This window comes from Dioscorea cayenensis, chromosome 22 (genome assembly GCF_009730915.1).
Source record: "Dioscorea cayenensis subsp. rotundata cultivar TDr96_F1 chromosome 22, TDr96_F1_v2_PseudoChromosome.rev07_lg8_w22 25.fasta, whole genome shotgun sequence".
Lineage (NCBI taxonomy): Eukaryota > Viridiplantae > Streptophyta > Magnoliopsida > Dioscoreales > Dioscoreaceae > Dioscorea > Dioscorea cayenensis.
Genome location: NC_052492.1, coordinates 387,708 through 402,804, shown reverse-complemented (window position 1 = coordinate 402,804; position 15,097 = coordinate 387,708). Strand labels below are relative to the sequence as shown.

Here is a 15,097-nt window from a genome sequence, read left to right as displayed (position 1 = left end):
TCATTCCCTCATTGGTCCCGAACAAATCGGGTTTATTCCGGGCGTGGCGCTTATGATAATATAATTGCAGCCCAGGAAATTGCCCATAGTTTAGAATTAGATACCTCTGCCCCCCCTAGGATGATGCTTAAAATTGACATTGAAAAAGCTTTTGATACTGTTGAATGGGTAACCATTTTTGCCACCCTCCGGAAGATGTCCTTTCCTGACCTTTGGATCTCTTGGATTCATGCCACTTTAACCTCTGCTTCCTTTTCTATCATCATCAATGGTAATCATTCTTCCTGGATTAACAGTAGTAGAGGAGTTAGGCAGGGGGATCCTCTCTCCCCTCTGCTTTTCCTTCTCGCTTCTCAAAATCTCTCTTCTATCCTCAACAAAGCTATGAATCTCAATCTTGTCCCCTGGCTTCTGCAGCAACCTCCCTAGAAATTTCAATCACTTAATGTTTCGTCGATGACCTCATCTTAATTACCAATGCCTCTAGGAAAGCTGCTAGAAATTGTCTCCTTTGTCTTAATATCTATTACAATCTCTCTGGACAAAGGCCCAATCCCTCCAAATCGGCGCTTTTATCTTCCATCCCCGGTGTAATAGGAGAATCGCTAACTCTATATCTAAAATTCTTGGTTTCAAAATTGGTTCATTCCCTTTCATTTACCTTGGTGTCCCTATCTCTCCTAGAAGACTTCTGGTAAATCAACTCAGTTTTCTCCCTAACAAAGTCCATTCGGCAATCCATGCCTGGAACCACTCGCACCTCTCTCTTGCTGGTCGCTCTGTTCTGATTAACAGTACTTTATTTGCTATTCCTATCTACATCTCTTCTGTCATGAACCTGCCTAATACTATCCTTGATTCCATTTCCAAACTGGCCAGGGATTTCCTCTGGGGTCATGGCGGCAATAAACGCGGTTTCCATTCTGTTGGTTGGGCCCTCACGACTCAATCTAAGCCTGAGGGGGGGCTTGGTATTAAAAATCTAAGACTTGTTAAACACTCACTTATGGCCAAGAACATATTTGCTATCCTTAATTCTGATAACAAGATCTGGGTGGACATCTTTAAAGACAAATATCATGGGTGGCATCCATGGAAGCATCATTCTCCTGCCCGCTCCTCTTGGTTCTTTAAATCTATTTGTAACACTTCTGATTTCCTTCGTGCCAATTTCAAAATCATCTCCCTCAATAGTAATGGCTTGGATTGGTGGACTGATCCTTGGATTATGGATCTTCCTATATCGCATAAGCCTACATTTCTAAACATGGACCTGAATTTTGAAAACTTAAACATCTATGATTTCTTGGATAATAATGTTTTCAATGTGAATTTTCTGAGAATTGCTTTTGGTAATTCTGTGGATCTTGATTTTATTTCGAATGTCAGTTTTACTGAGACTAATGATAATCTGTGGGTATGGGCCTATCATTCGCATTATGCTACTATCTCTTCCACTGTCTACACCCATATCAATTCATCTTGTGCTGAATCTGAAAATTGGATGGGGTGGGATCTTATTTGGAAATTATCTGTTGTCCCCCGTATTAAAACTTTCATTTGGAAACTAGCTCATGATAAACTAACGACGGGTGCCTATCTTTACAATCTTAACATTGGACCTTTTGTTAGCTGTCCCTTCTGTGGATTATATGATGAATCTGCTTCCCATCTCATTTGGTTGTGTTCAAAAGTTCAGCACTGCTGGACCCCAATTCTCATCAGGATGAACAGAGACCCTTTGGATTTAAATTACTTATGTTCTGGCCGTTGGCTGGAGTATTATGGCAGGAATAGAAGGGATTGTGATCAGGTTAAAGCTTTGATTGCCACAATGGCTTGGATCATTTGGAAAGAGATGCAATCATATTTTTTTCAAAAAGCCAAACTTAATCGGTTTCTATTCCGCAAGGGCTATTAACCATCGTAGCAGCTTTCTTGAGGGACAACAACATCGTGGAGTTTTTCGGGCCTTCTCTCTCTCCCAAATCCATATTTATCTATGCCGATGCCTCTTGGAGCTCGGCCTCTAAGTGTGCTGGCCTTGGTTTCATCATTGTTGCTAACCCCGGCCTGGTTTTGCTTGGTGTGCTTCGGCACAAGCCATTCCACACCTTTTGATGCTGAGATTGATGCTATTTGCCTGGCTCTTCAACATTGTAAAGATTTCAACTGGCAACCTACGATCATCTCGTCGTGATTGCCCAGGGTCGAGCGACTAAGCAAACACTTTCACCCCCTGCATTTCCTGGCGTGCTAGCAATCAGCTCAACAAACTGAAGCAACAAATGAAGGACTTCCCTGACATCTCCATCTCTTCGATTCCAAGGGAAAAGAACTCTATTGCTGATGAACTGGCAGCATTTGGGCTTCTCCATCCTTCTTTATCTCTGTTTTTCAGAGGCCTTGACCGACCTTACTGGCTTGATGAGATTTGTGCCAGTCACAGCCTCTTCTTCTGATCATTTTGTGGTGTTTTCTTCTGTTTTTTTGTAGCTTTTTGCTCTTTTTCTCAAAAAAAAAAAGCTGGCTGATCTGGTGTGTGGTATTTGGTTGACCATGAATTTGAAGTCAGGAAAACTTACAGGTGGAGTCTAATTGGTAATATCATCAAAAAAATTTTCAGCACAAATAAAACCACTTCTTAAACAAACGCTACAGGTAGTACAGGCAGTACTTGGTCGGAACCTGGACAGGGTGAATCAGGGAGGACTCGGAGGTTCCCGGAACACATGCATGATATCATTATCTCCCTCACATCAATAGATATATTTCTTCAGTGCCCCCCATTTGTGTGGAAGCCTCTCTCTCTCTCTCTCTCTCTCTCTCTCTCTCTCTCTCTCTCTCTCTCTCGATCTTAGAGATTGCAACATCTATCTTAATTACAGGTGCAAAATTAGCTACAAGAAAGATTAATTCAATCAGAGAAATTCAGAGCTCAAACAACAGCTAGCAATATTTATATGTGCATATATACATGGGAAGAGTTAATCCCATGTGATGTGTTCAAATTAAGATATATAAATATATATATCTACAACTCAATAAACTCATCATGCACACTGTCTATCTTCAAACCAGAGACTAGCAATAAAGACAGAAGGTCTGTTTCTTGAAAAATAACTAAAATTAATGGCCGCGGAGCTGACAGCAGAGGATGCATTCTAACTAATACAAAGATAGATCCTATGGGCTACAACCACAGCTACAAATCATCATTCATCAGTTTAAAAAACATGAGAATAGTTCATGCCAAATAGATTTTGGTTCTTGTGTTTTTACATGGTTTTTGCCTTATCTCTAGCTAGTAGTAGGCCATGCAGTACAAAAAGATGGCGCTTCTTAGAAGCAGAGGCAGAGTTTTGTATCTTGCTGAGATCTAACGAAGCGAAGAACACCAAGAAAGCTGTTTTCATCACATGGAATGCACAGCTTGGAATCACAGTTAAAGTCATACTCCTCTTGAGCTTCATCAAGCAATGCCCTGAACAATGGATGTTCAAGAAATGAGACTCTGATTACAAACCTCTTGCGAGCTTCCCCCACGTAAACAACCATATGGCCTTTGGGGACATCCCTTGGGATGGCCTCATCTTCTGCAGTACTGCGGCTCAGGATAACCCACCGGCAATACTCATTGGTTTTTGCAGAGCTTAACAACTCTGTGTTAAGCTTTCTCCACTTCCTGAGGAATGTCCTTAGGAACCTCCCTGATCCAAACATGTTGTATATTTCAGATAAGGAAAAAAAACAAAAGTTTGAATTTGAAAGAACAAATTAAAGGGATAGGTGGTGTGTGATGGCTATAGTCTTTGTGCTCTTTTTATATTGTTGGATGGAGTGGAGTGATAAGCTGCAGAGTTGGAGCATTAAATGGATAATATGGAGGATTACGTACCTTAATTTGTTTTACCATTCTTTTTATCTTGCTGATCTCTGTAGGGTCTCTCCGTACAAATCCACAGCTGTGTTTCAATAATTTCAGATAAAAAGTTTGGCAGTAATAATCTTGATCCGTTATACATAAGTACAGAAGTGAATTTCTTTGATTATTAGTAACTTTTTGAAAATAAAAATAAAAATAAAAAAGTCATGAGGAAATCAATGACCGTGAGATATCTAGTTTGGCGAGGTGTTTTTTACTCTTCCTTCACCTTTTTTTCTTCAAATAGTAGTTATGATGAGGTGCGTGAGAATAAGTACAGTTCCGTGCCGCCAAGTTGTGTGTCATGATCAGTGCTGCAGGACCATGGCATGGTATGTACGAAAGAAACTCTTTTTATAGAAAAGGATGTGACTAAATTAATGAGGAGCTGAGTCTCATTTACAAGCAAACATGAAGCAGATGAAGAAGAAGAGTGGACAGTGAAGAGATCATGATCATGATCATGATCATGATCAAATAAATGATAAACTGGATTGGATTCCAATATACATATATATGCATATGCATGCCACAAGTGGGAGAAGAACAGCAGCCTCGAAATTCTCAATGTGCAGAGCACCCTGTCCTTTTTTCTCTCTTTTTGGCAATGGCTAAGGATAAGATGTCAAGAAATTAAGGCATGGATGCATCATGCATGGATATAATAATATAGATAAAGCAATTCATTGGTTTCGTATCTAAAATTAAATATGGAGTAACATATAATAATAGTAATAATAAGTTAATAACACCCCACTTGACCATATGTCTCATTAATTTATTTCTCCATTAGCTTAAGCCTTAAAGACACGTGAGAATCAGTGAACTTGGATGGATCGAAATTTGCTTCCTTTTTTCACAGATGTATATATCTATGTTAATAGTAATAATAATATTTTATTTCTCAAATAATTAAGCTGGCAGTATATATATATATAAAATATTTCTGCCGTAATTGTTATTCGCTGGTGAAGCACCTTGATTTTAATTAATGTAAGTGGCTGGACAGGTTTTCACTTAGTGCATGCATCTGCAGTACCGTGAATGACAAGGCTGGTACGAGCATGCTGAATCTTTCTCTGTTTACATGCAAGCAGCTGACTGGAGAATTTATAGGAGCCAGGTTGGCTCTGGTTCTTTATCATGAATTATGAATGATGAACTTGTGATTGTAAATTAGACGAGCTAGGACAATATTGACTTGGGTCCAAGCCCATTCTGTTGAGTAGAATTTGTGGTTATATTTAGTTTTAGTTGATTGGGAAAAAGGTGACATATATATATATATTGATCATATATACATTAATTAACTAGCTAGCGTTGAAGATGGGGGGAGATGGAGAAGAGATATTGGTGATGGTCCATGCCTATCATTGAATGAATTGACATACATGCATGCTTCCTGTTGTGTTCCTGTTATTAATTTTTTTCTCTGAAACCAAAATTAATATATAGAAAGAGAAAATGATCAGCCATCATAATGCATCCATCCTTGCATGCATGCATGCAGCCGTACACCACCACTGTCTCCAGCACAAGAACAGTCTGGTAACATGCATGACAATACCACACATGCACAGGGTTACTAATTACCTACAAGAGAAGGCAACCTGTAGCTTCAGAAAAAAGGATGCATCGATCTGTACAACAAATACATGATCACATGAAGATATCTGATGCATAATTGTACTGCTTTATTTTTATATAATAATATATTAACATGTAGCATCAGAGGTACCGTCGTGTCTTGCATTTTTGCCAAATAAATTATTTTAAATTTAGCAATTAATCATATATATATATATATAATGGTAATGCATCCGTACTGAGGTTGGCAGTTGGGATGTGGAAAGTAAAGATGCACGAGCGGTTATAACTCCAGCGGATCGGAAAGTTACGTTGTGGGTGAAGGATGAGGCATGCTCCCGGTATGGGACTCAAGATCAGGTTGCAGGTGCACGTGCACCGCTTGTCGGAATCTAATCCCCACTTTTTCTTCTTTCTTATTTATTTATTTATTTATTTTTAACAATGTATGGATCACGATCACCATCAGTGACCTGCAATTACTAACCTTTTCAATCTGCTAGCTTTAAAGTTGAAGACTTCTCTCTGTTTACGATGTTTAATTACAAGAACAATGCATGGGTGAATGAATGATGATGATGATTTAAAGCTAAACTTCTTCGCAACTGTGAAATTTTTGTTTTTTTTCCCATGTAAACATTCTGATTTCTTTCAACTATAATTACTCTGATATATATCTCGCATGTTTTTACTATATACATATAATTAAAGGTGAATAAGCAGCAATAGAACAAAAGATAACTGTATTTGCTCATAGAATCATAGATGCCGACAAGTTGGAGATAATGCCATAATGGATGGATTCGTAGATTTGCTCATTTTTAATTAGTGAAGTTCCCAACATTCTATAATCAACATGAACCCTTTTAGTCCCACATCGGCTATGAAATAGACTTTTTGTGTGTATATAAGTGGTGAGCATCCTTTTACTACTAGACCGGTCTTTTAGTGACACACTCTTCTCACCACTTATATGTATAACATGGTGCTTTCATTGAGAATCGGTGTAGAGCACTGTTGAAACTAGTCTACATCAACTCGGACAGGTGCGCTGACCACAATCTTTATATTCTGACCAGGGAGATGTTCATTACACATTCACTCTTATTTTTACCCACACACCAAAAAAAAAAAAGAAAAACTCCGGTGCGGAGACAGAAAAATGTGAAATATTTAGCATTCCCTTAAAGAGTGACTGAATAAAACTGCTGCTGCATCAGCACCTTTAATGCTTCCCATGCAGTGGAAGAGATGTCTAGCTAGAAGACTTAAAAGAGTATAATGACTTGATTTTTACAATGTAATCTCTCAGGAGTCAACCAATATATATATATATATATATTCTTTTTTATATATGCTTTCAGCTTGATTACTCTGAGAAAAATGATCCTGGTCTTTCAAAATGCACATAACATTTTTATTACAAGTATTATTTATTAAACTGCAAAATTGAAAGCTGCTCTGTAAAAAAGAAAAAGTGGGCTCAATGAACAAAGAAATTTATTCCACGCAAAAACTGTTTACAGTAACGTCAGTGAAGTAAACAACAGCATTCAGACTACATAATGCGTTCTAACACACAGGATTACATACAATACACATACAGCCATTTGCTATCCAAGCAGTAGATCACCAGACTCAATATGCAGGCCTTTTGCACTGTCTCACATCTCTACAGCTGCTCTCTGTATCCGCATCCTCTGCTTGCTGCACAAAACCAACGTGTGAGAAAAATTCATGCAATGATTGGTCAATGACAAAATCCAACCGTTTGCACATTTTAGAATGGTCAATTTAAATAGTTATAGAGCTGTACATGAATGAATCCCAAGGGTTAGACATACTAATATGCATTTACCACTTGAATCTGCATTATGTTAGTTGCATTCATTCTCTAATATTTTCTAACACAATCAACTGCGTAGACATAAACGAAGAAGAACATGCATGGAATTGTAACTTGTGTCAAAGGAAGCCACGGTCACAATATGCAGGGATCTGTCTTGTTTAGTTTAAACTACCTTTTCCGCATTGAGCCTATCTGTTTCTTCTCCTTGTGGACGGCGTGTTGAAGGAGATCCACTTGAAAGTGGTCGATCAAACAAATAAAGATCTCTCAAAGTGTTCATGTCTGAAGATGAACATGTAGGGACATCACACAGACTTTCACTGATGGCTCTTTTTCTAGCAGAAGATGATTCTGCTGTAGAGTGCAAGTCTTCATCAAGTTTTGAGGTTCCAGCTTTCGGTTTGTTTCCGTTGTTTTCAACCGCTTTTGATATTTTCTGAGCACATGCATCTTCCTTTCCTTTGTTGCCAAAATCTGACTTGAAATTCTGAAGAGATGGTACCATCTGATCATGAGATGAATTGGCACAAGAAACTTGTCTCTTCACAACAACCTTTGGAATGTCTGGTTTTCTCATGTCAATTATATTGTCAGCTACCACTTCATCTGACCCTTGTAATTTTCCAGCTCTCTCAGCTCTATTCATTTCCCACATCATAGTAATAGCATCATCCAGATGTTCTCTTGCCGTATTTATATCAACAATTGGATTTGGATAATTCAAACCTAACTCAACTCCAGCAGCGCGAAGCACTGAATTGGGTGCATCCCATGGATGATGAATCCATTCTGTAGGCATCCTTGCAAGTTCAGGAAGCCAACTCCTCACAAATTCACCCTCTGGATCAAACTTCTGACCTTGATCCTGTATCCATAGCACTGATAGATGAGAAACAAATGACAAATAAGAAAAAATAATCGAAGTGATTGTGCGTATGGTGAAACCACTCTTAAACACCTTTTTTTTTTCTTAAGAGCAAAAAGAAGAAGAAGAAAAAAAAAGTTTTTCTTGACATTTGGACATTAATGCAGTAACAATTTATTTGGTATGGAAATGTGAACCATATGTCTTGAGAATTTTGCAAAAGAGAGGACCAAGAAGCAACGCACCTGTGGATTATCAAGGCGATTGAGGTCATGGCCATCAGGTAAGCTACCAGATATGTATTGCCAACCAAGGATATCACTTTCCAAGTCAGCATCAAGCAAAGTGTCCCAAAAATATTTCATTCCCCATGTCCATGGGAGTAGCAGAAACTTGACAAAGAAACTGGAAACGATTACTCTAATTCTATTGTGTATCCATCCAGTTGCCCAAAGTTCTCTCATACCAGCATCTACCAAAGGGTACCCTGTCCTGCCCTGCCTCCAAGCTTTGAAATGATTCTCATTGGCACGCCATGGATAATGTCTCAAATTCCCTAGCAATGATCTTTCATGTGTAAATGGAAAATTGAAACAAAGATAACGTGAATATTCTCTAAGCCCGATTGAGCGAAGAAACAGTTCTACACTCTCTTCTCCACTAGAATTTCCTGCATTCGCCCACTGGATGCTCTTCATTCGCACACACTGGTAGATTTTTCTTACACTAAGTTCACCAAAATGCAGATAAGGTGACAATAACGAGGTTGTGGCGCCATCAAGCTTCATCCTATTTTTTGAGTAGTCATGCAGATGCCTTTCCACAAATTCTGCAAACACCTTATCAGCATTGCTCCAACCTGGAGACCATCCCCTGCTGAGCAAAGCATTGCTTGATTTCTCCAATTCATTTTCAAGACCCAAATCTTCAATTGAACAACTTTGAATGGTTTCAGTTCCTACAACAGTAGAACAGAAAATGACAAGTTGAAGCATCAACTCTTGCATTGCATCTATCCTTTTGTATAAGCAGAACCTTGAATCTTTTTGGCTATTCACTATGCAAGAAAGAATGCCAAACAGTATTGGCAATGAATGAAGAACTGATCAGGGCTTCAGGACAATATAAAGATTAAATTCTGTTATATATATATATATATATGTTTTTGTTGTTGCTGTCGTTGTTTCCTGATCGTCACAAAGTAGTGTAAACTTTGTTATTTATACTGAGTTGGTAGTATAAAGAATGAGACTGCTTCTATCTATACCTGCTGGCAAAGCCAGTTTCCAGGAGGGGAAGAAGTGGTGTTGGCTCAACAAATAAGCTCGAGCATTTCTTCCAATAGTCATCGAAGGAAGTAAAGGCATGCCCATCTTCATCATAGACATCCCATGGTTCATATAATAAGTCACCATTAAAGCTCTGCACATTGATTCCAAGCTCCACTAGATGGGTTTTGATTTTATGATCCCTTACAAGTGAAACAGGATCTGAAGAGTAAAGAAGAAAAATGTCGGACTAAGCACATAAAGACCAATATTAAAATAAATAAATGTGCACAAAATCCTACAGGAAACTTTGCATGGGAGAACCCCCGCAATTTTAATTTTAGTGAAATTTTATTTTCAGCGGCTACTCTTCTGCTGTCAATATTAAATTCTAGACCAACATCCACCTATAAGTCTTCATCCAGTACTTATTTGCCAAATAAGTGATTTCAATATAAACAGTAATGATGACTGATCTGACATTCTATGTTTATATATATTTAAATAAAATAGATAAATCACCTATTTATTAAAAAAAATCAAGAACAAAAACAAAACAACAAAATACAAGAGCGGGTAATCCTTTACCAGGGGTGAATAGATAAATATTTCACAACCAGAATTACTTTGGAATAAAAATAATCCACATGTACAAAAAGAAAGATAATGGTCAGTTATTCACGAGTCTACAGTAATATGATGAGTTGATCACATACCTCCATTGAAGATGCTGTCCTAGATATATTTACAAGCACATACATACAAGTCATTTCAGATGGTGGTGCCTATAAACAAACAATATCAAGGATATTCATATTTTAATCATCACATGGTTAAAAGTATTCGTGACTGCAGCAAGAACCATGCAATACAGTATTGGTATAAAGAAATGGGAAAATGGAGTTAGTTGCTGAAGTGCATGGTGATAATTAAGAGAAGAAAGATGTACCATATAGATGATTATAAATCAGTTTATCAGCTCCAACTGCATTGATACACTGAAGAAGGGCGTCAAGGGCGCTCTCACATCTAATGAATAGTAAAGGAACACCAAGAGATTTCAAGGACTGATCCAAATGAGCAAGAGATTGTTTAAGCCACCATCTGGAAACCCGGCCGGGATAGAATTGTCCCTCTTCATTGGGAGACCAAATAAAAACAGGAAGAACAAAACCATCCTTTGTGGCCGATGCCAAAGCCGGATTGTCCTCAATCCTCAGGTCCCTCCTAAACCACACAATGGTTTTGGCACCGCTACCGCTACCGCTACCGCTACCCATTTGCAGGGCACCTCAAGCTCTAGAACTAAGCATAAAGCCTGATTCACACAAAGCAAAAGAAGTTAAAAAAATAAAGACATATTTGGCAAAGTGGTATACATACACCCAAAAAAAAATCACGCTTGAAAGGAAAAATAGATTCAAAAGCAATATTTCTACCTCAACCTCAATTTCACACACAAACAATATTCTTGAAAATAAAAAAGGTAAAGCATACCCCCAACAAGAACCTGTATTTGGGTAAGTAAGAAACATTATTCTTGCCTCCCTTTCTTTGCTCTTCTCTGATCAATATAACAAACAGATATATTCAAAGAAACAAGATTGGGGGCGCAACTAAACCAATGTAAAGTCAACTATATGATCTGAAACCCTAGCATGGGCATGCACGGCCTCCAAATGAGCATAATCAAAATCAAACAAAACCCCATCAAATCAGACCAGAGGAGAGAGTACATGCCACAAGGACCACAAACACACAAAGGAAGAAACTCATCAACAAAGTTCTGATTAAAAAAATAAATAAAATTGCAGAGGGAACCAAAAAAAAAAACTAGCAATATATATTTATTTATTTACCTAAAAACGCAAAGAACCCCACTAGCTAAATCTTATCCCCCAAACTCCATAGTCCATATTGCCCAATAGAGAAACACTGGAACCTGCAATCTCTCCCAGAAATCAGTGCACAATTGTTTATTAGCAGAGCAGAGCATGATAAAAGCATCCCCACCAAACATATTGGTTTGCAAGATCATATGCAACAATTTTATGATGGGAAGATGGACCCACCTAGTACACAAACCCTGTTGCCTGTTCTTGCATTTTCATCTTGTAAGTCTCACAATCCATGTGAGATGGGTCACCACACATAAGCTATCACTTTCAATGGATATATTTATCCATCTTTCTCTCTCTCTCTATATATATACATATATAATATCTTGTAAGAAAACCATTTTATTGTAGCGGAGAAAGAAAAAAAAAAAAATTGAATACCATTATTGCTAATGGGCTTCACGTGAAGACGACGACATCAACAACAACAACAACAAGTGGCTTTTTCTCTCTTCTTCCAGCTTTGATGGGGCTTCTTCACCAGTGAGGTGAGGATATGACAAGGAATGAATAGGGAGAAATACTAATGTCGGATCCAGTTCGCAAAAACTAAGTAGAAACCTGTCAACATTGGTGTGTGTCCTCGTTTGTTTCTGTAGGGTATCACGGCTCTCCAATCCAGTGTTTTCCCTTCTAAAAATTTATGCCTAATCTTATCCTTCTGTATGGTGACTACTGACTACTGACAACTGATCTGAGATTATAACATGCCGAGCAGCAACTGGAATCACAACTTTATCTCAATAAATAAATAAATGACTTAACAATACATATACTCCAATTTTATGGAATAAAATAAAATAAAAAAACTAATGTGCACAAAATATTTAACTACGCTAATAAATAAATAAATAAATGCTCCATTTGCACCATGGCTGAACAATAACAAGAGACAATATCTGAACTGAAGGCTCAGATGACAAATGTATGCGATTTTGTTACTACGGTTTCTTATACAATAAGAAAGCAACAGGGAGTCATTACAATCGTCACTGTTGTCATGCATAATAATGATAATGATAATAATAATAACAACAATCAAAGTAGCAGGGCAAAGTTTTAAACTTTTCGGGACACTGACCAACTAAACAAAGAGGTCCTCCCCCCACCATGGGCCTTCTCAGGTGTAAAGACATTTATTGCAAATACCAATATTTGAGAGCATCAGCATAATCTCAGCCACATCTGAAAGCAGGAGGTGCCATTACAACCAATTAGAATGTGCCTTGTGCTACTCAAGAACCTAGTGTGCGCGGTCCCTGAGCACTTCCAAATCCATCTCAGTTGGGTCAGTAGCCTGGATCTCATAGTGAACACCGTCAAGCTCACGTTTGATTCTGTCCTTGGATGTGGCATACAACATCTTGGCACGGATGCGGGAGGTGGAAGGTGACCTGCTCACCAATAAATTAACACAAATTGTTTATAATTATTGAAGATGCACTTGCTGGTTCAACCATAAAAAAAAGTAAGAAAACAAGCTATATTGTACAATTAAGTTGCAAATCCGTAATTCAACAAAGCAAAAGCAAGAAAGTCATGTGGGTAGCTCAATTGGGATGGCATTGAGACAGGTTCACAAGAAAGAGTACCCAACAAACATAGCCCCATGACAGTGGAAATGATGGCATACAAGAAATGCAAATCAAAAGCACTTAGTTGATAAGGAACAACAAAAAAATAACTTTTACAATCTTCTGTAAATATTAAGGAAAATTTTCATACCTGCTAAAGTGACAAACATACCCAGAGGGGAAACTTCATTGGCTGTGTTATTATATATGAGGTGAATTAAAGAAACTAATAGTTCCATATTAATTAATTTGATAAAATATGAATCTGAATATAAAAGTTTAGAACTCACATCCTATTGCCTTCAGCTTTTGGGTTGAAATGGACTTCAACTGGCTGGCTTATAGCAGGAGAGCTTAACTAACAGTCAATCCTAATAGTTTATTATAATTCTTTTGAAAAATTTTTTACTTAATGAGAAAATTGGTTTAAAATGAGCATGGAGACAGAATAACACCGGTGGTAAATACAGATCCAATTTGGGATTCCTATGCATATGAATTACTTACAATGATTTGTTTGGAAAAATTCTCACACCATTAGGCAAGAAGAACGTCATAGACATTTTCACATGATCATTCACTCTTTGCAATTGAACACATGGAAGGAGACGAAGAATCAACTAAACATAGCACTGATGAATAAGAATCTAAGATATGAAAGAGAGAGGGGCATACCAAGCAATAAAGAAGATCTTGCTCTTCTGGCAATTCTCCTCAGTGACAAAATCAAAGTCATAAACAGCATAGCGGCAGTCATTTCTCAGGCATTGAAGCAGTGAAATCATCATAACTCTCACCAGGAGCCCCAGTCTTTTCCACAACCACTTCCTTTTTCTTCTCATCAATCTTGAAAGATCACATAACGGTGCACCTTCTTCCTCTTCAGCTCCAGGAAGGTGCTCTTGCTGTGTTCAGCCACTCCCATACCAGAGGATGCATTTGACTGCACATCAACCACAAAATCACAAATGAAAAACATTAATAGCAATAACTCTTATCCATCAATCTCTTGAGGATTCCAAAAATCTATCTTCCTTTTGATCATGATTCATGATGATGAACAACAGATCCATCAGTATCACTCTACTTACATACATATAAACAATAGAATTAATGAAGCTAAAACACAAACCAGAGGCAAAGGAAGCTCTATGAATTAATAAACATCGCAGAGCAGGCATTCTCATCATCTAACAAACTTCAAAATGGGAATTGAGGGATCATCTCAACCATAACAAAGAACAATCACAAAAATCCCAACAAGAGCTAGCTAGTAGTACAACAAGCCATCCACCAACAAAATCACAAGACATACGATCAGATGAACATTGAAAGGAAAAAAAAAAAAGCTTACCATTCGGAAAGACATGGTTCCTCGCGATCTCCCACCCAAACAAGCACAGAGAGAGAGAGATGGGGTGTTCTTCTACGGTGGTTGTTTGGTCGGAAAGGATGAATGGGAAGGGATGGTGGTAGTAATAGACGAACTTCCTTTTTTTTTTTTCCAATTTAATTAATAAAAATATATAAATATAGAAACTAAAAATTATTGGAAAAGTTTACAAAATTTAATAGACCATTAAACTGACTATCAATTCGACACACCAGCCAGCTATGGCCCATGAAGGAAGGGTTGATAAAGTAATTTCGAACCACTCTCGCGGGTGAAGTATGGTAGGTAATTAAGAAGAAGGAAAAGCAGAGGTGCGAATATTAGAATACCAAAAATAATAATAATAATAATAATAATAATAATAATAAAGAAGGATTTGAAAAAGTAATAAAATGGGTTATGACTCATGAGTGTGAGCCCAGAAAAGTGGTCAGGATTCGCAATCAGTTAAAGAGGTCGGCGCGGCTCGTCGCGTCACATCTCGTTTTGGTAAAGAAGAACACGGAACATCATCATCAATGAATGGAAAAGTAACACGTTTGGTTGTGGTTGGGTTTCTCTTGTTTCGGTGATCTCATCAAATGGAGAATTATTTTTGGAATGTGATTAATATTAATATTATTGGGAAATTAGGGAACAGACTGCGTTGGATCCACGCGAGGCTTCCGGTTCACACACGTAGCCACGAGGCTACGTGTTCCATGGACACGCTTCAATGAATGAAAGGGAACGAAGCCT

General features: G+C 37.9%; 3 protein-coding genes across 3 annotated transcripts; all 3 read right to left on the bottom strand.

The window, feature by feature from the left end:
• Window positions 1–3,342: 3,342 nt before the first annotated feature.
• On the bottom strand, window positions 3,343–5,070 carry LOC120252689. The gene is made up of 3 exons (XM_039260806.1): window positions 4,965–5,070; window positions 4,337–4,414; window positions 3,343–3,710 (listed from the first exon to the last, which is right to left on the bottom strand). The coding sequence occupies exons 1-3, from the start codon at window positions 5,068–5,070 to the stop codon at window positions 3,343–3,345; spliced, it is 552 nt and encodes a 183-aa protein (XP_039116740.1).
• A 1,922-nt stretch (window positions 5,071–6,992) lies between these two features.
• LOC120252712 (cryptochrome-1-like) lies at window positions 6,993–11,282 on the bottom strand. The gene is given in 7 exon segments (XM_039260832.1): window positions 6,993–7,219; window positions 7,534–8,226; window positions 8,472–9,184; window positions 9,494–9,521; window positions 9,523–9,716; window positions 10,444–10,812; window positions 10,992–11,282. Coding segments are annotated over 6 exon segments (2,028 nt in total). The 5' UTR covers window positions 10,775–10,812; window positions 10,992–11,282; the 3' UTR covers window positions 6,993–7,150.
• A 950-nt stretch (window positions 11,283–12,232) lies between these two features.
• LOC120252761 (actin-depolymerizing factor-like) lies at window positions 12,233–14,483 on the bottom strand. Its single transcript, XM_039260912.1, is given in 5 exon segments — window positions 12,233–12,786; window positions 13,642–13,724; window positions 13,726–13,818; window positions 13,820–13,909; window positions 14,321–14,483. Coding segments are annotated over 5 exon segments (432 nt in total). The 5' UTR covers window positions 14,336–14,483; the 3' UTR covers window positions 12,233–12,635.
• Between the last annotated feature and the right edge of the window lie 614 nt (window positions 14,484–15,097).

What these genes read in the sequence shown, in the direction of transcription:
- LOC120252689 (XM_039260806.1), bottom strand. Translation starts at nt 5,070, where the DNA reads ATGATAAAGAACCAGAGCCAACCTGGCTCCTATAAATTCTCCAGTCAG. An exon ending in TACCAGCCTTGTCATTCACG is followed by an intron (nt 4,415 to 4,964) that starts GTACTGCAGATG and finishes AATCCAATCCAG; the next exon opens with TTTATCATTTATTTGATCAT. An exon ending in TTCTTCTTCATCTGCTTCAT is followed by an intron (nt 3,711 to 4,336) that starts GTTTGCTTGTAA and finishes TGTTTGGATCAG; the next exon opens with GGAGGTTCCTAAGGACATTC.